The 24359-nt window shown below is 44.8% G+C and overlaps 1 protein-coding gene across 5 annotated transcripts in view; it reads left to right on the top strand.

Moving 5' to 3' along the window:
• DIP2B (disco interacting protein 2 homolog B) overlaps nucleotides 1-24359 on the top strand; it is a 231372-nt gene that overhangs the window by 108296 nt on the left and 98717 nt on the right. For all 5 annotated transcript variants that reach the window (XM_070052227.1, XM_070052224.1, XM_070052223.1 and 2 more), the window contains 2 exons: nucleotides 3848-3919; nucleotides 21780-21908. In XM_070052227.1, the coding sequence (XP_069908328.1) occupies nucleotides 3848-3919; nucleotides 21780-21908 (201 nt within the window). The remainder of the gene's footprint in view (nucleotides 1-3847; nucleotides 3920-21779; nucleotides 21909-24359) is intronic.

Raw genomic sequence — 24359 nt, 5'->3', positions numbered from 1 at the left:
TTTCACTAGAGAAACACCATGGATCATTGTGATTACATTTGTACAGTTTAATACCTAGACATGATTGAAATTTTAAGGTATTATTTCTTGTAATAATGGATATTCATTATAGAAAAATTAGAAAATGTAGAAGAAAAGGAAAGATAGCTAAAATTCATCCATAATCTTATAAGCTATAGCTACCTACTGTTAATATTTTGGTATATAAACATTCACATTTTTGATGTATATGAAAAGCAGGTTGGGGGGGTTGGGGAGAGATCAAGATGTTCCATTCACTTGTCCATTTCAGGTCAAGGCCAGTAACCAGGAACTCCACTGGGTCTCCCACATGGGAGTTATGTTAAATGTTAAATATTTTGGACATCTTATGTTAGCAAATGTGCACCTACACACCATTATTTCTTAATGAAAAAAAAAAAAAAAACCAAAACTTTGTTTTTGGGGCCAGCGCTGTGGCACAATGGGTTAAAGCTGCAGCCTGCAGTGCCAGCATTCCATATGGGCGCCGGTTCGAGTTCCAGCTGCTCGGCTTCCGATCCAACTCTCTGCTATGGCCTGGGAAAGCAGTAGAAGATGGCCCAAATCCTTGGGCCCCTGCACCTAGGTGGGAGACCCAGAAGAAGCTCCTGGCTCCTGGCTTTGGATCAGCACAGCTCTGGCTTTGGATCAGCCATCTGGGGAGTGAACCAGCAGATGGAAGGCGCCTCTCTCTGTCTCTATATCTCTCTGTAGCTGTGTCTTTCAAATAAAATAAATCTTTAAAAAAAAAAAAAAACCTTTGTTTTTGAGATTATATAGATCAGGGTGTTTTTTTTTTTAAATCAATCTCTTTGTGAAACAAAGTGAAAATCGCACATAATCCCATCCCCTAAAGATAAATAGTGTATAGCCTTCCATGTTGTTTTCTGTATATGTGCAAACGTGTTATTGTATTTTATAAAACACCATCATATACACCTGCTTCCTGCTGCTCACAGTTACACTTACTGCTCAATCTTCCTGGGCCTGCTCGTGACTTCCAGGCTGTAGTTCTGCATCTACAGCACTGTTGACATTCTGGGCCTGATCCATTTTTTTTCCTGGGACCATCTTGTGCCTCTCAGCATGTGTAGGAGCATCCCTGACTTCTGTCCCATAGATGCCAGTTGTACAGATGTTTCTAGACATTGCTAGTGTCTCCTTGGGGTGGGAGACAGAATTGTTCAGGTGGAATGTCAGAGCAGATGTAAGTACTAGTTTGCTTTCATTGTTCCACTGCGAAGAGTAAGGTGTGCAGTATTCTTACACTGATTGAATTTTTATAGTTGTATAAATGTTGTCATTGAGAAATTCCTAGAAGTACAGTTTCTGAAACAAAATTTTTATAGAAATTCCTAAATTCCATCAAAAAGAGTTAATTTTTTTAAAAAATGATATACTCATGATTCCAAATGTGTATCTTTCCTGAGCTCTAGATCCATATAATCAGTTGTTGATGAGACATTCTTAGGCATTTCACAGACTCTGCCCTATCCCTTGCCCCCAAACATGTACCTCTTACTGAATTACCCTGTCCAAGATTATCGACTACCATCCTCCTGGTTGCTCAAATCAGAAACCATCTCCACCCCACATGTAACCAGTCCCAAATCTTATCCAATCTTCTTCCTTAATTTTTCTCCATTTGTTTCTCTTTATCCCTCCTACCACTGTCTTTAATTTGAACTACTACTAACTTTGCCCAGGTGTCTGTAGGAACACTGGGACATCTGATCTTTCTGGTTTCTGGCCTTGGTCCCATTGTCCTAGGGAAGAATGTTTATACAGATCTTTCACTGCAGCTCCCCTACTGCATGCCGGCAGTAAGGCCCCTGCCTCTCCGCCAGCCCCCATGAAGCAACCGACATTCATTGCTCTTGATTTCAATTTCATATGCCCATCGAAATATGCCCCCCCAATCACTTGACTACATAAAGAGTACATGTTAGCCGGCACCGTGGCTCAATAGGCTAATCCTCCACCTTGCGGCGCCGGCACACCGGGTTCTAGTCCCGGTTGGGGCGCCGGATTCTGTCCCAGTTGCCCCTCTTCCAGGCCAGCTCTCTGCTATGGCCAGGGAGTGCAGTGGAGGATGGCCCAGGTGCTTGGGCCCTGCACCCCATGGGAGACCAGGAAAAGCACCTGGATCCTGGCTCCTGCCATCGGATCAGCGCAGTGCGCCGGCTGCAGCGGCGGCCATTGGAGGGTGAACCAACGGCAAAGGAAGACCTTTCTCTCTCTGTCTCTCTCTCTCTCACTGTCCACTCTGCCTGTCAAAAAAAAAAAAAAAAAAAAAAAAAAGAGTACATGTTAAAAATGTGAATTCTTAAAATGACATTTTTAGCCAGCACCGTGGCTCAATAGGCTAATCCTCCGCCTAGCGGCGCCGGCACAGCCAGATTCTGTCCCGGTTGCCCCTCTTCCAGGCCAGCTCTCTGCTATGGCCCAAGTCCTTGGGCCCTGCACCCGCATGGGAGACCAGGATAAGTACCTGGCTCCTGCCATCAGATCAGCGCGGTGCACCGGCCGCAGCGTGCCAGCCCCAACAGCCATTGGAGGGTGAACCAATGGCAAAGGAAGACCTTTCTCTCTGTCTCTCTCTCTTACTGTCCACTCTGCCTGTCCAAAAAAAAAAAGACATTTTTACTCTAAATTTTTTTTTTGGTCAGAAAAGAGTGGTTTATCAGGTCACATGTATTTCTTCCCCTGGCTCGGAATCACTCTCTACCTTGAATGTCCTCTCGCCCCTCTGCATTTCCTGTTCATTTCAGCCCTGCCTTCTACCCATCCACTTGCTGCTCTTTCTTTACTACCTGGCATATTTCTTGACACTTCAGCCACCCATTTTTCCTCTGTTTATCAGTTTATCCTTTTTGCATTTGTTTTGTGTGTACTTTGTGGGTGCTTAATGTGTACTTTTAAAATTTTGACCTCATAGAAAAGACATCCACAAATAATGCAAAGCAGTGAGCTGAAGTGAGGGTATGTGGGAACTGCACTTGAGGTTCTAGCGCTTGTATTAGGGTACACAAGCCCCCCCCCCCCTTTTAAAGATTTGTTTATTTGGAAGAGTTATATATATATATAGAGAGAGAGGTCTTTATCTGCTGGTTCACTCCCCATATGGCTGATCCAAAGCCAGAGCTGTGCCGATCCAAAGCCAGGAGCCAGGAGCTTCTTCCAGGTCTCCCACGTGGGTGCAGGGGCCCAAGGACTTGGGCCATCTTCTACTGCTTTCCCAGGCCATAGCAGAGAGCTGGATCAGAAGTGGAGCAGCCAGGACTTGAACCGGCACCCATATGGGATGCCAGCACTGCAGGCAGTGGCTTTACCCACTACGCCACAGTGCTGGCCCCACAAGGCCCTTTTAATAAACCATTCCAGTGTCTGAACATTGACAATTCCCCTTCATTACACTTCTGATATTATGTGGCTCTATAAAGCAGTATAAACAAATAACTCATGAACCAGTTACACTCAGATGGCCAAAGCATTGTCTTGTCAGCCTTGCAGCATTCCATTTTAAGATTTCTTAAATCCAAGGAAACTAGGGGTAAACAAGTCCTTGGGGAATCTCTGTCATGGTATGTAACAGATTGCTGTGTAAGACTGGTATCGGGACAAACCCTACAATTTTCCACAAGAAGTCAGCCCCATGCCTGTGGGAAATCACACAGAGCAAAATCCTTGGCTGAGAACCATATGTCCTCTCCCCAACACACACTCTGTATGTGGCAGTTTGGTAATGCTCTGTAATTAATTTTGTTTTTTACAGTGAACAACCACTGGCTAAGAATAATGCATAGCCTGTTTCTTGCTGTTTTAGGGGACATCACACAGAAAGGATATGAAAAGAAAAGATCCAAACTCCTGTCTCCTTACAGCCCGCAGACACAAGGTAGGCAATGAGAAATGTGTTTTTCACTTTTCCCAGTATTTTTACACCATAAATGCTGTCCATAAGAGACCTAGTTTTTGTTTGTTCCCTTTTTTCCCTTCCTTGCTCACCAAGGGAGAGAAAAAAAAAAAACGGAAGGAAAGAGAAGAGGAAACGGATCCTAATTGAGCATTTGCTGTGTGTGGGCACTTTTAGAATACCTGAGGTCATCAGATTGTTTGCTCAGAGCTGAGGTGGGAGCATGTGAAAGACTGTACAACTGCGATGATTCAAGGACAGAAACAGGGAAAACCTGCAGCTGGGCTATGTAAATTTTTTGGTTTATTATTTTCATTTTTTATATGAAAGACAAAGAGATCTTTGATTGACTGATTTATTCCAAAATACCCACAGCAGCCAGGGCTGGGCCAGGCCAGAAATAGGAACCTGGGACTCAAGTACTTGGGCTGTCACCTGGTTCCTCCTAGGGTATGCATGACCAGGACCTGTGGAGGAGGCAGGACTTGAACCCAGGCACTGCACTATGGGCCGCAGTCATCCCAAGTGCTGTCTTAATCACTGTGCCATACGCCGCACTGATGTTTCTGAAGTTACTTGGGTTTGAGGATCTCCTTTCATAACCTATTTCTGCTTTCATTGCTTTTACTATCAGGTATTAAAAAACATCTGATTTCCCCTGCAAGCTAATTGCTTTTGTTATGGGGTTGTAAATGCCATGAGGACTTTGTATCTCTCATAGTTTTCATGTTAAGCCTTGCACTGGGTTTATGGTCTGTAAATACTTGTTGAATGACTAATGAAATAAGTAACAGTGGCATACTGATATATTTCACTGAGGTCCTTGTTTTATTATTTCCTGCATTATTCTTGAAAATATAAGGGTACTTCAAAAAGTTCATGGGGAAATGAAATGAAAAGAGATGTTTATTTTGGTGTACAAAAATTTTGAAGTCCGTGTGTAATGTTCTCATAATAGTCATTGCCCACAAGCATTTTTGAAGACCCCTCTGTATGTGGATTTCAAAACTTTTCCTATCCTTTGGTATCTGTAGGAGATTCTAGGAAACCCCCCCTCCTGCTGTCCCCTTCCCCCGCAAATCAAAATCTGTGTGCTCAAGTCCCTTATGTAAAATGGCATAATATTTGCTTATAATCTACATTGTTCTTCCTGCATACTTTAAATCATCTCTAGTTTACTTATAATACCTAATAGAATGTTGTGAAAGTTGTTATTCTGTGTTGCTGAAGGAATAACGACAAGGAAAGTGAAGTGTGCACATGTTCAGTACAGACAAATTTTTCCCTCTGAATACTTCCAGCCTGTGGTTGGTTTAATCTAAATGACTGTGCAATCCACAAATGCGGAGAGCCATCTGTACCTCCCTGCAGAGACTAGTAGTCAGTCCTGGGATAGCGAGTTTAAAGGATCCAAGGCAACAGAGGATGTGTAAGTGAACTGAGAGAGCAGAGGTGGCATTTGGACCAGTGACAGCTAATGAAAAGCCAGCTTTTGTTGAACAAGGCATGATGGAGTTAGGGGTGGAGGACTTGCTGCTTTAACTGTGGATCTGGCCCAAGCCTCTAGAGGCCCAGAGATTTTATTTAGACACTTTATACAAAAGCAATCAGATCTTGAGAGAGTAACTCAATAAGGAATGTAACTATAAAAAGGACTGCGTTTGTCTGTTATCTGTAGTCAGACAATACAGAAACCAAATTATGTTCAAAAACCAGTTTATGAATTTACTGTGAGAAATCTATCTGTTGTCAGCACAGTCTTGCCCCATGGGCAAACTTAACATGGGGAGCCAAGTCATAAATAGAATGTGGCTTAGTAAGTATGGATTTGACAATCACGTGTTTAATTGCAGTAGGCTGAGAGAAAGTGACATGTCCATCTGTCCGTAGGAACGGCCTTGCCCATGACCTCTCAATGGAAACAGAAGCCATTTGAACTTCCCACATCTCTGCCTGTCCTTGTTAACCTTTTTTTCTTCTGGTCAAAGCAGTTATCTGTTCTTCCAACCACAGACCTTCCACCTGTGTTTGGGGGCCCAACCCCCAGCTACTTTCAGAAACCTTGTGCTGTCCAGTGGCACAAAGGACAGGGTGGTGAGAGTGGTTGACCCTGCGTGCAGGCAATAAAGGGGTGCAGTATCTATAGAGAATGTGAAAAGCAATAACAAAAATGACCAAAAAATGGGTCTGCTTTTTTTTTTTTTTTTTTGAAGATTTATTTATTTGAAAGACAGAGTTGCAGAGAAAGGTAGAGACAGAGAGAGAGGTCTTTCATCCACTGCTTCACTCCCCAGATGGCTGCAACGGCCGGAGATGTGCTGATCTAAAGCCTGGAGCCAGGAGCTTCTTCTGGGTCTCCCACGTGGGCGCAAGGACCCAAGGACTTGGGCCATCTACTGCTTTCCCAGGCTATAACAGGGAGTTGGATCAGAAGAGGAGCAGCTGGGACTAGAACCGGCGCCCATATGGGATGCTGGCACTTCAGGCTAGGGCTTTAACCTGCTGCGCCACAGCACTGGCCCTGGGTCTGCTTTTTTTAAATATTTATTTTATTTATTTGAAAGACAGTGTTACAGAGAGAGGTAGACAAAAACAGAGAGAAAGAGAGAGGTCTTCCATCTGCTTCTTCACTCCTCAAATGGCCACAGTGGCTGGAGCTGTGCCAATCAGGAGTCAGGAGCCTCTTCCGGGTCTCCTATGCAGGTGCAGGGGCCCAGGCACTTGGGCCATCCTCTACTGCTTTCCCAGGCTTACCAGCAGGGAGCTGGATCAGAAATGAAGCATCTGGGACTTAAACCGGCACCCATATTAAGTGCCAGTGCTGCAGGCCGGGGTCTTAACCCGCTGTGCCACAGCACCGGCCCCTGGTCTACTTTTTATTATTGCTATGCATAGCCTTCCTAAACACTCAGGAACCAAACACTCCTCCTGCTAAGGCAGAGAGCTGCATTGCCCTGTTGGTGTGCCATCGCTGTCAGCTCCCTGTCTCTCTTGTGCCTTGTCTTCCTTTTCAGCCAGGTTCTTCACTCAACAGTTCATCACACTCATTACTGTCCTATTTAAAAGCAAACTTCCCTTGTCAACTGCTTCTATCGCCACCCTCTTTTTTTTATAAAATAGATTTTATTTATTTAATCTGAAAGGCAGAGTTACGGAGAGAGAGAGAGAGAGGAGAGACAGAGATCCTCCACCTACTGGTTCACCGTGCCACAAATGACCACAAAGGCTTGGGCTGGGCCAGGCCAAAGACAGGAGCTGGAGCTTCCTCTGGGTCTCCCATGTGAGTGCAATGCCTCCCTTGGGCCATCCTCTGCTGCTTTTCAGGTGCATTATTAGGGAGCTGGCTCAAAAGTGAAACAGCTGGGACTCAAACCAGCCCCCATATGGGATGCTGGCACTACAGGCCGTGGCCTAACCCATTATGCCACGGCGCTGGCCCCTCTCCACCCTCTTGATCAGCTGCTATAATCAAACTGCTCAGAACTGTCTGTACTCACCATTTCTTTTTCCTCAGCTGCTCACTACTCAGCCTGTTTTGGTCTCTTCTGGAGCTACTGTCATTGAATATCAGTAGCATTCAAAATTATCTCAAAATGCTTCTTTTAGGGGCCAGCACTGTGGTGTAGCGGGTAAAGCCACAACCTGCAGTGCTGGCATCCTATATAGGTGCTGGTTCGAGTCCCAGCTGCAAATATTAAGAAATAAACATTTTATTTGAGGCCAGCGCTGTGGTGTAGCAAGTAAAGCTGCTGCCTGCAATGCTGGCATCTCATATGGACACGGGTTTGAGACCCAGCTGCTCCACTTCCAATCCAGCTCTCTGCTGTGGCCTGGGAAAAGCAGTAGAAGATGGCCCAAGCCCTTGGGCCCCTGCACCCGTGTGGGAGACCCGGAGGAAGCTCCTGGCTCCTGGCTTCAGATCGGCACATCTCCAACCCTTCCGGCCAATTGGGGAGTGAACCAGTAGATGGAAGACCTCTCTCTCTCTCTCTCTCTCTCTCTGCCTCTCCCTCTATCTGTGTAACTGTGACTTTCAAGTAAAATAAATAAATCTTTTTAATAAAACCATTTTATTTATAGGCACATAAAATGTATTTTTAAGTGTTGGAACTCTGCAGGCACAACCCCAATTCCTGTTGACTTCTCACTGTGCATCAGTAGTCCCACATGGCGATCTGCATCAGGAGTGCAGTGGGACTGGTTTGGGCACAGATTGCAGGGCTCTGTGATCAGGGTTTCTGATTCAGTAGTCTCAAGGCAACTTGAGAGTTTCTGTTTCCTTCATGTCCCCAAATAATGTTGCAGTTGCTGGTCTAGGAACCACACTTTGAAAAGCATTGCTTGGGGGCTGGCACTGTGGCTCAGCAGGTTAATCTGCAATTTTAGCATCCCATCTCAGTCCTGTCTGCTCTACTTCTGACCCAGCTCCCTGCTAATGTGCCTGGAAAAGCAGCACAGGATGGCCCAAGTGCTTGGGCCTCTGTACCCATGTGGGAGACCTGGAAGAAGCTCCTGGCTCCTGGCTTCAGCCTGGCATAGCTGCAGCTGTTGCAGTCATTTGAGGAGTGAACCAGCAAATGGAAGCTCTCTTGCTCGCTCGCTCTCCCTCTCTGTCTCTCTGTCTTTCTCTCTCTAAATCTACCTTTCAAATAAATAAATGTTAAAAAAAATTGCTGTCTTCTTAGATTATTTTCACCACATCTGTGGCTTTATAAAACATTTGTGTTTTGCTGTTTTTGAAAAGCTTTAATTTTTCATTTTTATTTTTAAGGGAAAGTTAGAGAAAAAGAGATTTCCTATCCATTGGTTCACTCCCCAAATGACTGCAACAGCTAGGGCTGAACCAGGTTGAAATCAAGAGCCAGAAGCTTCATCTGGGTCTCCCACATGGGTACAGAGGCCCAAGGACTTGGGCGTCTTCCGCTGCTTTTACCAGGTATGTTAGCAGAGAGCTGGATTGAAGGTGGAGCAGCCAGGACTTGTACCGGTGCCCATATGGGATGACAGCATTGCAGGCAGTGGTTTAACCTGCTGTACCACAACACCAGCCCCTTTATTTATAAAACATTTTAATACAAGTAACTTCCCAAATATATCCTCAATCCTGCTGTCTTCTGAGCTCCTGACCAGTATATCCAACTGCACATCAACATCTCTGCTTTTACAAGGGGACTTAAAGAAATTCATGGAAAATGGAATTCAAAGGTTTATTTTTGTGTAAAAAAAAACCTGAAATCCTTGCATTCAAGGGTTCTTCAAAAATCTTCATGGAAAAATGCATATTATGAAAAAAACTGCCTTGATTTCAAAATGGCTTTGCACCAAAGTAAACTTATCTTTTAATTTAAAGTACCCCTGTGTATGTTGAAGGCCTACCCATAATTAAATTATGACTTGTACATACTACTACCTTCTCCTCTCCCTTCTGCACCCACATTCCCCAAACCATTTCCCCAGGTCCCCAAACCAGCTACAACATCCAGCCTGTTCCTGTGCTTCTCTTCTAGTTCTCTCTCACTGAGTAAATACAGCTTGCATCTATCAGCCCTGGCAAGTGAGAGATTTACAAGTCACCCTTAACAGCCTCTTCATTCCCCACATCTCATCTGTCACCAAGTTCTGTCAGTTTCATATTTCATGTTTAGCTAGTTGTTAAATTTAATTTTTCTAGGAAGTTGTTTTGTGTAGGTTTTCAAAAATTTTTAAAAGATTTTATGTATGTTAAAGGTAGAGGTTTCTTTTGAGAGAAAGAGAGAGACAGACAGATCTTCTATTCATTGCTTCACTCCCAAGGTGGCTGAAACGGCTAGGGCTGGGTCAGGCCAAATTCAGGAACTCAAGGATTTGTGCCACGTTTCATTGCTTTCCCAGGTGCGTTAGCAGGCAGCTGGATCAGGCGTGGAGCAGCCAGGACTCCATATGGGATGCTGGTGTTGCAGTCTGTACCTTAATCCACTGCACAACACTGGCCCCTAGATTTATTAGGTTTTAGTCACTTCCACCTCTTTTTTCCTCCTTGATCAGTCCACTCAGAGGTTTATCTTTCAAAGAACAAGGGTTTGGTTTTGTTGATTTTTTGTTTTGTTTTCTGATTATCTTCAGCTTCTGTATGGGTTTCTTTTCTTTTACCTTTTTGTTTATTCTTCTGTGTGTTTTCCAAGTTGTATGCTTGGATTGTCTGTGTTCTTTCCTAAGATAAGTGTTTCTTCGTTGCACCATGGTCAGAGAACATGCCTGTACAAAATCAAGTCTTTGTTATTTGTTAAGACATGCCTACTCTTCGAGTAAATTTCCATAACTCAGCTATTTGTGTGTTTAATTGTCTGGTGGGTGGTTCTGTGTCCATTAGCTCAAACTAGTTAATCTGTTGTTTGGGTCTTCTCCATTCTTACTAACTTTTTGACTATTTGATCTATTAATTGTGATAGAAGTATCTTCCTTTCTTTATCTTAACATTTCTGAAGGATTCTTCCAGATTTGTACAAAGATAATTTCTATCAATTTTAATCCCAAGGATCTTAGCATCTCACTTGGCGGTTCACCAGGAAACTGGTCATAGTCTCCACAACAGCCCAGTGAAGTGTTGAAAGGGAGAGGTTGCCTTCCCCTGGCAGAGTGGGCAGCTGCCTCTGTTCTCTGAAGCACCTCCCCTCTGGTGAAAATGGCCCTTGAAGTTCTGCAGTGGCGTCTTCTCTTGGGCCTTGCATCCTTTTACTTTGGAATGTTGCTACAGCTTCTGGTTTTCATGGCACTGGTGAAAACATTCCATTCTGTCTTGGTATATTTGAGATTATTTGTGAGCTTGATGTATTTGTTTTTCTTCTTCCGTCCTTGGACTTTCTTTCACTTCCTCCCACTGTTATTGTCTCCTGCTCCAGAACAGGACCTCAGCATTTACGCGTCTTTCTTGGCCTGCAGGTTCTTGTGTTGCCCAGATCTGTACCCACACCCTATCTCCCAGGGATAAGACATAACCGCTAATGAATATGCTTATAGGTTGATGTTTTCTAGCTTGCCTTGGTAAAAACTTCCAGTGACCTAAAGGTTTTTCCCAAACTTGGATTCCTTTTGTGATTGCTGCTTGATTTGCTGGAGGGTGTTTGCTCATCACTGTGCCAGGACATACACGTCCCTGCTTTTGCCAGCTCATCCACGCCCCTTTCATCACAGCACTAAGTTCAGTCTTGCCTTTGACGTTGTGCAAGTGTGCCTATGAGTTAAATTGAAACAAAGAAAAATCTTTTTATTCTCCTTCTCTCTCACCTCTGGTGATGCCTCTCAAGAATAGTCTAGAATCCTGTTTTCTTAATGGCCTCTCGTGAATATGTGGAAATAATGAAAAGTAGAGATTTTTGCAGGAAACTTGTGTGACTTCCTCAATGCAGGATTTTTAGGTTCATGTGTAACCATATTCTTTAAATTGGTGTCTTTTCGGTTGCTATCTTTGACTTTTCCAGCTGCCTTTTATCACTGATTGAGATAACAGAGGAAATCTTAATAATTTTAACCAAAATAAAGGACAGTTGCTCTTGGAGTTACAAATAATGCGAGCACTCTCTGACCCCCAGTTATTTGTGATGTAGTGGAAAACATAAGAAATTATACAAATGAGCAGCATAAAAGAAAGAGTAAAGAAAGCACCATAAGCAAAGAGTAAAGAAAGCAAACTACTATGCACGTTCAAACACTTGAACTTGAAACCAGTTAATGAATTCAAGAATGGCATTTTGGAATGCTATAGAACATTTCCAACTATATCACGTGGGGGGTGTGTGTGTATACAGAGTGTGTGAAGGATGGGCAGTAGAATCTATTTGATCTACTCCATTTTGATTGAAAAGTTCCTTCCCAAGTGACAGCATATTAGGGTGAACATGGAATGTCTCATTCTGGTTCCACTCTTTGATTTGCCTACTTGGCCAGTGTTAGAATTACTGTGAACTAGAGCACACATTACAGTTCCGTCTTTTCCACATTTCTTTCAGAAGGCAGTCCAAGATCTTCCTCTTGGGGGTTCTTTTTCCTCCTGAACTATCCAAGAACCCCTGGGATGTAGGCAGTGCAAGAGGAGAGGTGCTTCTCCACCTTGCTGTTTGCTTCTCCATGTCTCAGAGGCCTGCTGAAAGCTGGTCATCCCTGTGCCGCCAGGGCTGCTGCCACTCTGCAGAGCCTGCTCCCAGCTTAGAGCCTCTGGGGCATGCTCTTTTCATCCCCTGTCCTCCCCTTGTTCAGTTGTCGGTGGCCAGGAACCTCCAGGTCAGGATACCTTCAGATATGGCCCACTGCACTAACTTAACCTCACCTTACCTTCCTAACCTTACCCCAGGGCCTGCACCTCAGGTGGCCCTTTTGCAGAGTGGAGAACTAACACTCTGATTCCCCTCTCCCTCCCCCCGGGCAGTTAGGTTAATCACCCATCCTTCTCTGGGACAGGACGCCGTCCCCAGTGACTCATGGGTGCCTTAGCCTCGCGGGGCAGACTCCGCAGGTGATTCAGGGTACCCTCACCCACCTTTCATGAATGGAGTAGGTGTGAGGGTTCTATTTGCAATGATTCAAGGTGATTCTTGGCACATTCTCAGCAGAGAACAACAGATCTGCAAGGGGGCATCCTGCTGTGTTAGTCGTGTCTACCAGATAGGGTTATTGGCAGGGTAACATGGGATGGTGCTAGGAAAGTTGAAAGAGCAGCAGAAATGTTATTATCATTGTTCTTGTGCCATTTCCTGTTTAAATACCTTCAAAGGCTGCCCATTTGGCTGAGGTCAAGGGACCTGCTCCTGCTTTTCCCCTTACAGCCTTGTTTTGTAGCAGCCCACTCTCTCACTGTACTTTAGCTCCACCAGTCTTAGTAAAGGTTTTTATCCTTTACTGGGCTTCCACAAACATGCTTTATATAAATGGCTTTTGCCTGTCTGCCTAGCTAAGCCCTGCATCAGTGTTGTCTTTTCACAGACCTTCACCTTACCTGGAACTCCAGAGTTGAAGCCCCCATTTTGGAGTGCAGAAACCTTGTTCCTTGCCTTCTCAGCTTGTGTCATGATATAAAAGATAGGCAGAATTGCAGATCTCTTTAAAAACCAGTGAGTGTATCTGCTCTGTTCACCCATAAAAATTCACTCCACAGCATTCCTCGCTTCTCAGAGTCCTGCCTGCTTTGCTCTATTCTTCCTAACAGGTGAGAATATTGGTTAAATCAGAGGCTGAATTGAAAGATAAGAAGTTGAGGTTGGATTTCTTCCATCTTCCTCAATGAAACTTTCATGTTTTATATTAGATGTCAACTTCTTTTCCAACTTATCATTGTCATCATGTTCAAACAGTAGAAACATATGAGACTAATGCCTTTCTTCCAAAGAACAATTAATTGTGTACATATTGGCCATGGAGAAGGAGAACTTTTTGTTATTAGAGAAACTTAAAGTTAGTGGTTTTTCTTCTTAAACTTACTAAAGCGCCAACATCATTGCTACTTAGACATCATGGCGACCCCTAGTGGCCTCTATGCATAGTCCATTATTAAAAATCAGGAACCCCAAGCTGAAGCCACTGCTTCACTGTAATATTTTTCTTTGGATCCCTATTATAGCTCACACTAGAATTTAGAAATTTTGAGGAAGACTTTATTTCTGAGTATTTTTCTGTTCTTAGTGTCTTTTAAAAATATCTTGATTTTAAACCCAATTCTCTTTCTAGATAGAAAGCAATGAAATAAAGAGTCATAGAGTGCCTTGTCAGTTCTGTATTCCAAATACATGTGGGTTTTCATGGCCCATCTGATCCTGCGATTGTATGTAGTCTTCACGTAATAGCTGTAATCACAGTATGCACAGAATATTTTGTGTTATTTTATCACTGGCATTTCATTGAGACTGAAATGTCGGTATGGTTTACATATGTTTTCAACTTTAATGGTTTATAGTCTCTGATGCAGACAGTTAATTCGTCTTTGCTTTTAAACTTTCCTTACTATGGTGGTGAAATTAGGCATGTTTTATTCCAAACACAGAAATCTACATATTAGCACCCCAGGTAAATTCTTTTTTAGAGTGCAGAACCCAGCCAGGGAATGATTCATGTTTTTGGCAGCATCTTACCTGCCCAGCTGAGGTCACACTGGCTGCTAAGTCACGCCCTGCTGTCTTCCCATGGCCCTGGACTCCCTCCTGCTGTATTCAGTGAGTCTGGGGTAGGTCGTTTCCTGCCCTAGCCACCCTAGATGTCATTCTTGCAAGTATACTGAGGTGGGAGCAAGCCTTCCAAAGTCTTTCAGTCCAGCCAGGACCTGATTTCTGTTCTCTTACCTCAAATGCACATTGCTTTGCCATTCGTTTCTGGGAAAGGGAAAATGAGATAACTCGTTTTAGATAGTTGGAAAATCTTGCTCGTAGCATTATAATTTACCTAGGATACTGAAGATGGAATATTATTTGAACTTACTTGGGTAGGACTCTGCTCTGTGTGCTTATAATCTTCAAATTAAGGAAATCCAGGGTAATCTTTTTTTTTTTTTTTTTTTTTTTTTTTTTTTTTTTTTTTGACAGAGTGGACAGTGAGAGAGAGAGACAGAGAGAAAGGTCTTCCTTTTGCCATTGGTTCACCCTCCAATGGCCACTGCGGCCAGTGCGCTGCAGCCAGCGCACCGCGCTGATCCGATGGCAGGAGCCAGGTACTTATCCTGTTCTCCCATGCAGGTGCAGGGCCCAAGCACTTGGGCCATCCTCCACTGCACTCCCGGGCCACAGCAGAGAGCTGGCTTGGAAGAGGGGCAACCGGGACAGAATCCGGCACCCCGACCGGGACTAGAACCCGGTGTGCCGGCGCCGCGAGGTGGAGGATTAGCCTAGTGAGCCACAGCACTGGCCCCAGTGTAATCTTAATTTCCTTCTTTGTACTTAGCTGTTCCCTTGATGTTCTGTGTCGAACATCTATGTTTACATTCAGAAGAGAACTCTAAATTATAAAAAACTTGTAAAACCTAATAAAGCCTATGCAAAATTTAGAAATCATCTGGAACTCATCACCTGGAGATAGTTGGCTGTTAACATTTTTACTGTATTTGCTTCTAGTGTTTTTCTAATTAATGTATTTGAGAGACTAGAGAAAGAGACAAAAACAGACCGACACACTGACAGAGTTCCTGTCTGCTGGTTCATTCTTCAAATGCCTACAATGGCTGGGGCTAGTCCTAGACCAAAGCCAGGAGCTGGGAACTCAATCCAGGTCTCCCATGTGGGTGGCAAGGACCCAGTTACTTGCTCAAGTAATTACTAAGGCCTGCCAGGGTGTGCGTTAGCAGAACCCTGGACTCAGGAGTAGAGCCGGGAATTGAACCTGTGCCCTCTAATATGGACACAGATATCTTAACTGCTAGGCCAAATGCCTATTCCACTTCTCACATTTTTAATGCACATTCAAATAATTTATAAATCTTATATTTTAAAAAATTAACTATATTACAAGGAGATAAAAATTTTAAAAATTCATATAAGAAAATGATTTTTGCATTTCAAAAAAATCTAGTACAAGGTTTCATTATTAACCTCTTGTTATATTTGAAGTGATTCAGTTCCTAGGAATTCAGTTTACTCTTTTTTACAACCTTTAAAAAAGTATTGCTGGTGCCACAGCTCACTTAGCTAATCCTCCGCCTGCGCCGCCAGCACCCCGGGTTCTAGTCCCAGTTGGGGCACCAGATTCTGTCCCCGTTGCCCCTCTTCCAGTCCAGCTCTCTGCTGAGGCCCAGGAAGGCAGTGGAGGATGGCCCAAGTGCTTGGGCCCTGCACCCACATGGGAGACCAGAAGGAAGCACCTGGCTCCTGGCTTTGGATCGGCGCAGCACGCCGGCCGTAGCAGCCATTTGAGAGGTGAACCAACGGAAGGAAGACCTTTCTCTCTGTCTCTCTCTCTCTCTCACTGTCTAACTCTGCCTGTCAAAATAAAATAAAATAAAATAAAATAAAGCATCTAGTTCATTTATTTGAGAGGTAGAGACACATACAGAGAGTGGCAGAGAGAGACACAGTACCCTCATCCTCTGTTTACTTCCCCAGTACCTAGGGGATGAGACCTCTATCCAGGTCTCCCAGCTGGGCAGCAGGGACACAGGTATTTGAGCAGTCACCTGCTTCCTCTCAGGACATGTCTTAGCAGGAAGCTAGAATCAGGAGCAGGGTTAGGACTCCTTGAACCCAGGCACTCCTCTAGGGGATATAGGCATCTTATGCAGCGACTGAACAACTAAACCAAAGGCCTACCCCCATTTGTGAAGACTTTTGGTCTTTTGGTTCTGAAGATTTACTTATTTATTTGAAAGGCAGAGTTACAGATATAGGAGGTGGAAGAGAGGGAGGGATCTATTCCCCACACAGCCTCATGGTGAAGCCAGGAACCTGGAACTCCATCTGGGAACTCCGCAGAGACCCAGGCACTTGGGCCATCTTTAGCTGCCTTCCTAAGTGCAGTAGCAGGGGGCTGGTATGAAGTGGGATGCAGTCCGCAGCCTAACCTGCTGTGACACAGCGCCAGCTCCCATTTGTGGTAACTTTTTTTTTTTTTTTTGGTGACAGAGTGGACAGTGAGAGAGAGAGACAGAGAGAAAGGTCTTCCTCTTCCTTTTCCGTTGGTTCACCCCCAAATGGCCGCTGCAGCTGGTGCACCGCACTGATCCGATGGCAGGAGCCAGGTGCTTCTCCTGGCGTCCCATGTGGGTGCAGGGCCCAAGGACTTGGGCCATCCTCCACTGCATTCCCGGGCCACAGCAGAGAGCTGGACAGGGAGAGGAGCAACCAGGACAGAATCCGGCGCCTGCCCCAACCAGGACTACAACCCGGTGTGCCGGCGCCGCAGGCCTGTTGAGCCATGGTGCCAGCCTTCCATTTGTGGTAACTTCTAACAGAGATATTCCTTTTCTCCATGTCATTCTCAAACATGCTTCAACTCCAAGTTCCACATCACATTGGTATCATTAAAAAAAAAAGATTTATTTATTTATTTGAAAGGCAGAGTTATAGAGAGGCAGAAGCAGAGAGAGAGAGAGAGGGGTCTTCCATCCGCTAGTTCACTCCCCAGATGGCCACAACATCCAGAGCTGCGCCGATCCGAAGCCAGGAGCCAGGAGCTTCTTCCGGGTCTCCCACGTGGGTGCAGGAGGCAAGCACTTGGGCCATCTCCTACTGCTTTCCCAGGCCACAGCAGAGAGCTGAATCAGAAGTGGAGCAGCTTGGACTCGAACCGGCGCCCACATGGGTTGCTGACACTACAGGTGGCGGCTTTCCCCGCTTTGCCACAGCACCGGCCCCTCATATCATTTCTTTGTGAAATTTTTATTCTTTAGCTGCATTATCTTCTTTCTCCTATTCTTATTAATTACATTGAGAAATGTAAGGTAAAAGCATGGGTCAGGGGAGACTGGTGGTGTGTGTGTGTGTGTGTGTGTGTTTTGACAGGCAGAGTGGATAGTGAGGGAGAGAGACAGAGAGAAAGGTCTTCCTTTTGCCGTTGGTTCACCCTGCAATGCGCTGCAGCCAGCGCACCGCGCTGATCCGAAGGCAGGAGCCAGGTGCTTCTCCTGGTCTCCCATGGGGTGCAGGGCCCAAGCACTTGGGCCATCCTCCACTGCACTCCCGGGCCACAGCAGAGAGCTGGCCTGGAAGAGGGGCAACCGGGACAGAATCCGGCGCCCCGACCGAACTAGAACCCAGTGTGCAGGCGCCGCGAGGTGGAGGATTAGCCTATTGAGCCGCGGCGCCGGCCAAGGAAGACTGGTTTAAAAAAAGTACATCAGGGGCCAGCGCTGTGGTGTAGTAGGTTAATCCTCCTCCTGGGGCACCAGCATCCCATATGGGCACCGGTTCTAGTCCCGGCTGCTCCACTTCTGATCCAGCTCTCTGCTGTGGCCTGGGAATGCAGTAGAAGATGGCCCAAGTGCTTGGGTGCCTGCACATGCGTGGGAGACTGGGAAGAAGCTCCTGGCTCCTGATTTCAGATCGGCGCAGCTCCGACCATTGAGGCCATTGAGGAGTGAACCAAAGGACAGAAGACCTTTCTCTCTGTTTCTCCCTCTCATTCTCTGTAACTCTACCTCTCAAATAAATAAACAAAATCTTTAAAATAAAATAAAAATAAACTAAAAAGTACACGATCCTCATGATCAAAATGATAATATAAATAAAAATAAATTTTTCAAAACTTGTTATTGTTGAATAATTTTCTCTATGCATTTTTTTTTTTATCTTTTATTTAATGAATATAAATTTCCAAAGTACGACTCATGGGTTACAATGGCTTCCCCCCCCATGCATTTTTTATAAGTAGCTCATGAGTGCTAATCTATTTTCCTTTCTGTATATGTCATCTAACCAATGAAGTAAAAATAGACTTTCTACTTTTTGTTCTCTATTCAAAATTAATTGGAATCTATTTTTAGTAAATTTTCTAACGAATGAAGTTTATTTGGAGAAGCTTTTGGCAGATAGTTTTGCATGTTGGCAGGTGGTTTGGTTTGGTTTTGGGGTATTTTAAAATTATTCTCCAACTTCTAACTAAATCCTGAGGCATTATGTGCTCTTACAGTAAATTGTTAATTTTGATTACTTTCTTTTTAAGAGTTTTAGGATAATTTTCATGCCTTCTTCTGGCTGAGAAACAGTGGAATTAGTCAGACCTGGGATTAAATTCTGATCTTGCCATTCCATGGCTTTATTTTCAGTAAGCAAATTCATGTCTCTGTCCTCTTTTCTGTAAAAGAAAAAGGATAGTAATGGTGATAACTTCAAAGGTTGTAGTGAGAAATAAAGAAGATAAAGTGTGGAAACTTCTGTATGAACAATGCTTGGCACAAGGCAAACACTTAAAAGTGTAAGCTTTATTATTGTAGACTAGAGGCTGACAAACTTTCTATAAAGGGCCAGTATTTTAGGCTTTGTGACCATACACTGTCACAATGACTCAGCTCTGCTGAGAGGTGTGGAAGCAGCCATGGACTCAGTATACACAAATGAGTGTGGCTGTGCAACAGTAAATGTATTAATAAAGACAGATGGGCGGCCATGATTGGCCCATGGGCTGTAGTTTGTTGGCCTCTATGCGAGATTATCATAAAACTAACAAGGAAATAATGTATGGAGAATGTAAGAATTCTACAGAGCTCTGAGCTCTTCTGCAAAATGGATTACTAAGAGCATGTAGACTGATTAAAGACTTTAGTTTATAACACCAAACACTTAAAAATCTTTGTCTCACTTGGCTAATCCTCCGCCTGTGGCGTCGGCACCCCGGGTTCTAGTCCTGGTTGGGGCGCCGGATTCTGTCTCGGTTGCTCCTCTTCCAGTCCAGCTCTCTGCTGTGGCCCAGGAAGGCAGTGGAGGATGGCCCAAGTGCTTGGGCCCTGCACCCGCATGGAAGACCAGGAGGAAGCACCATTTTGGGGGTGAACCAACGGAAGGAAGACCTTTCTCTCTCACTGTCTAACTCTGCCTGTCAAAGAAAAAAAATTATCTTTGTCTAAAACATGTTCTGCTGAGTTATCATATTTTATAATGAAAATCTCAGCTACCAGGAACCATAAAAAGCAGGTTGGTTGAGAACATAGTAGGAAATATTCCTCTTTATCTTTTGAAACACAGTATTATAAAAAATAATGTGGAGTGTGCATTTAGCCTAATGGTTAAGATGCCTGCTTCCAAGCCGGCGCCGTGGCTCAATAGGCTAATCCTCCGCCTGTGGCACCGGCACACCGGGTTCTAGTCCTGGTTGGGGCGCCGGATTCTGTCCCGGTTGCCCCTCTTCCAGGCCAGCTCTCTGCTGTGGCCAGGGAGTGCAGTGGAGGATGGCCCAAGTGCTTGGGCCCTGCACCCCATGGGAGACCAGGATAAGTACCTGGCTCCTGCTATCAGATCAGCACGGTGCGCCGGCCGCAGCAGCCATTGGAGGGTGAACCAACGGCAAAAGGAAGACCTTTCTCTCTGTCTCTCCCTCTCACTGTCCACTCTGCCTGTCAAAAAAAAAAAAAAAAAAAAAAAAAAAAAAAAAAAAAAAAAAAAAAAAAAGCCTGCTTCCCACATCAGAGTGCCTGGGTTCAATTCCAGACCCTATTCCTGATCCAGGCTTCCTGCTCACGCAGACCCTGTGAGGCAGCAGTGTTGGGCGAAGTTGTTGGGTCCCTTCCACCCACATAGAAGATGTGGACTGAGTTCCTGGCTCAGTTTGAGCCTGGTCCAGCCCTGACCATTGTGGACATTTGGGGAATGAGCAGCAGTGGGTGGAAGCTCTCTGACTCTGTCCCCGTTTCTGGCTCCATCTGCCTCTCAAATAAAATGAAAGAAAGGATAATCTAGCCACCTTTTACATATTCTGGTTTTGTGGGCCAGGATTTTGATCAGGGATCATTTTTATTATTCTTTTGGCACTCACTGCAGTCATTTGTTGAATTTCACCTAATGGATGGGCTGCTGTGGGTATTCCAAGATGGGTCATTCATATGTTCTGGTGCCTTGATAGGGGAATTTAGAAGGTTGGGCCTACCCACTGTCAACAAGAGTGCCTACTCAGCCTCATATCATACTACTACTAATAATAATGACCTTTGTTAAAAAATAAAAAGTGCTTGGATAGCATTATGAATTTCAGTTCCTGTGTTACCTTGCTGTGGTCAAGACTTTTTTGGGGCACACGGGACCGCTGCTGGTACTCCCTAGATTATTGTGCTTTGAGTCTGCTCTCTTTGTCTGGTTTTGTAGGCCAGTTCTCGGTAATGTCTGGAGTGTGGACTTGCTATGTAGGTGACATCTTACTATCCAGGTTCTTGATTTGCTATGTGTAAGCCACCTTGCCGGGCACCACAAAGTACTGTTAAAGAAACCTCAAATTGTGCATAAGAAAAAAAAGGAAATCGTTTACTATGTGGCAACATGGATGGACCTGGAAGACATTATGAAATAAACCAGTCACATAAGGACAAATGCTGTATTGTCTCATTTGTATGTGCTATCTACAGCAGTCAGACTCAGCAGAGTGTTGGTTTCCAGGGGTTCTATGGAGGAGAAATGCGGACTTGCTATCCAAAAGGTATAAAATTTCAGTTCCACAAGATGAATAAGTTCTGCTGTACTGCCTTGTGCCTGTGGTGGACTGTGCTGTATTGAACACTTAAATTTTGTTTGAAGGATAGATCTCTTGTTGATTGCAGTGGTTTGTTTGTTTTTGTTTTGTTTTGGAGAAATGACTTAGGAACTAACCACTTGGGGAAAAATAAAAGGTGGTAAAATATCAAAGCTTGCAATGTTTCTCCTCTGTTCATTTTCCTCCTTGCCCATTTTCTTGGTGAGACAATACTGTCAGGAGGCCAGCGGATGGGGCCAGGCAGGCACTAGGAAGGGATAGATTTGGAGGGGACCCCAGGCAGAAAGTCAAGCAGTAGACTTGACCTAAAGCTGTTTGCACACCACAGTCACCCTGGCTTTGATTGAATTATATGCTTGTCTGGAGTGGCTCCTGTTGTGGTTGCTAAAGCTCCCAAGCTATTCTTTGTATCATTATGCAGAATTAGGGGGTCATGTGCATTGCCCTCCACTACTCAACCTATCACCACTGTTCCTTGGAGTCTTTGGAATGGGGATTGTACACATATCTTCTTGCTGCTTCTCTGTTACAGCGAATCGACAGTTAGAGCTCTGGGTGATATTGTTCAGCATCATGTTACGTGCGTGTATTTAACCTCTCTGACCTGTACTGTAGATGTGAAGCTGTGCAGGAAACAGTACTCCCTCGGCGTGCTGTGAGTGCTGAAAGTGCTCAGCTGTGATCATTTCTGGGTAACCATCTTCCAAACTTCCTTTTTCAGAAACCGATTCAGCAGTACAGAAAGAACATAGAAACCAGACACCTGCTCCATCTGCAGCTCAAACTTCCGCCCCTTCTAAGTACCACCGGACTCGCTCTGGAGGAGCCCGGGATGAACGATACCGATCAGGTGAGCAGGACCTGCAGAATTACCAGCTGAATAACTTTTACTGACTGCAACATGAGCTGTGCATACTAAGAGCTTCTAGAGTTTGACACTTTTCCTTTGAGATACCAGCAAGTCTACAGTAATTTCAGTCATAGGTAATTCATTGTGTACTGTGTATCAGATGTGGTAGATACTCAGCATTTGCTGGAGATGCAGCAACAAATAAGACCATTTCTGCCTTTCAGGAATGTAACAGTTTAACAAGAAAAGCTGGGATGGGCATTTGGCCTAGCAGTTGAGACACTGGTTACGATGTCCACATCCCACATCAGAGTACCTAGGTTAATTCCTGGCTCAAGCCCCTGATTCTAGCTTTCTGCTAATACAGATCCTGAACGGCAGCAGTGGTCACTTAAGTAATCGGGTCCCTGCCATCCACATAGAAGACCTGGATTGGGATCTGGGTCCCTGGGTTTGGGCTTGGCCCTGCACTGGCTGCTCTGGGTATTTGGGGAGTGAACTGGAAGAAGATAGCTCTGCCTGCCTGCCTGTCCATCTAACTGCACCCAGATAAATAAAAAATAAGGTAAAATAAAAAGAAGAGAAGCCAAACAAGCAGAGACAGGTGAACAAATAAGTCGGTAAGAGAGGGAAGGGGTCAGTTTCCAGGGAAGGACGGGGAGAGCTCAGTGGACCTTGTTTGAAGAGACATGTCCTGTGTTTGCCGGAGACATTGAGAAAGTAGCCCTTTAACTGACGGAGCTGAAACAAACTCACGGTGAAGTTCAGGTTCCTATACTCTATCTCTTCCCACCCCAGAAGGACCTGTGGGAAGGAAGAGGCAAGGTGCTGTGGTTGCAGTGGGAGTTTGCTTCTGTTCATACTGTGCTGGGAACAGGCTGCCAGTGCCAGCAGTTCCCACTCAGATGAGCAGAGGAACAAGGCACAGAGGCCCAGTAGCACCTGTGATACAGCAGGCCCTTCCCATGCCCACTTTCTGTCCCCCGTCTCAGCACGTTTCTTCTGAGTACTAGGGTTAAGCTTGAAAAACGAACTGGAATGTTACTTTTCTTCATATTTTTGTTTTCCTGTAACAGCCAAGGTTAACCTTAACTTTTTTTTTTTTTAATTGAAAGCAGTTGTACAAAGGCACTTCAGGAAAGTTTGGGAAAATTGAAATTAAAAAATAAGTTTATTTTGATGCCTACAGGATAGCACATCTGCCTAGAAACTGCTTTAGACAGAATTAGGAAAGGGCTAGGTACTTGATGAACTATGTCAGCCAGTTTGTGAGCTGATTTAACTAGATGGGGATTGTCACACACTAGAGGAAGAGCAAAAAAACATCAATTTTAAAAAATGGTAAAAGTGATACAGTACCCCAGAATTTTCCTATGTACCTAGTCTGGTCATTGCTCTGGGAGGCTTGCTCAGAGAATAAGGCATCTACATAGACAAGAATTAGCTTGGGAAGTAGCACCAGATAGTGGATCCAGAAGTGGTTTATTATGGCAGGAACTTAGAGTGCAAAGGCCAGGTACCAGGCGTTATAGCAGAGCAGGTTTAGCTGCCACCTGCAACACCAGCATTCCATATCACAGCACTGGTTCAAGTCCTGGCTGCTCCACTTCTGGTCCAGCTCCCTGCTAATGTGCCTGGGAAAGCAGTGGAGGGTGGCCCAGATACTGGATCCCTGACATCCACATGGGAGATGGGGATGGAGTTCCTAGCTTTGGCCTGCCTGGTTCCTGGCTTTTGCAACCATTTGGGGAGAAGATCTCTCTCCTTTCCGCTGTCATTCTGCCTTTCAACTAGGAAACATTTTTTTTTTTAAAAGGAAAATGCAAAGGCCAGAAAGAGATGGGAGATGAAGTTCAAGATTACCAGAGATCAAGTCTTCAGGAGTACTGAATGTCACTGAAGGATTCCAGCAGAATGGCAACATTGAGGTTTTCAATTGTTCTGGTAGCTCACTTTAGTGCAGACTGCCTGCCCCATCGCTGCTGGGTCCAGTGCCTGGCACAGGGCCCTACCAATGTGAACACCTACCCAGATATTTTGGAACAAGGAAGGAATAAAAGTAGTTATTAGTTGAGGCATGGAAGAAGCAAGACATTTCAGAAACTCTGGTTGGTTGTTTTCAGGAGCCCTGTGTCGCCTCTTGAGATTGAGTCAGGTTCAGCTGCTGTGGGGGTCCCATCAGCGTAGAGCGTTTCATCTTTGCTGTTTTCATCATTGGCCGTCTGGGAAGTGTGTGGTTTGTTTTTTTTTTCTTTTTTTTAAGATTTATTTATTTGAAAGTCAGAGTTACACAGAGAGAGAAGGAGATGCAGAGAGGTCTTCCATCTGCTGGTTCACTCCCCAATTGGCTGCCATGGTCAGAGCTGTGCCGATCCGAAGCTAAGAGCCAGGAGCTTCCTCTGGGTCTCCCATGCGGATGCAGGGGCCCAAGGATTTGGGCCATCTTCTACC

This window comes from Oryctolagus cuniculus, chromosome 11 (assembly GCF_964237555.1).
Source record: "Oryctolagus cuniculus chromosome 11, mOryCun1.1, whole genome shotgun sequence".
Lineage (NCBI taxonomy): Eukaryota > Metazoa > Chordata > Mammalia > Lagomorpha > Leporidae > Oryctolagus > Oryctolagus cuniculus.
This window is presented reverse-complemented; position numbering and strand designations above follow the sequence as displayed.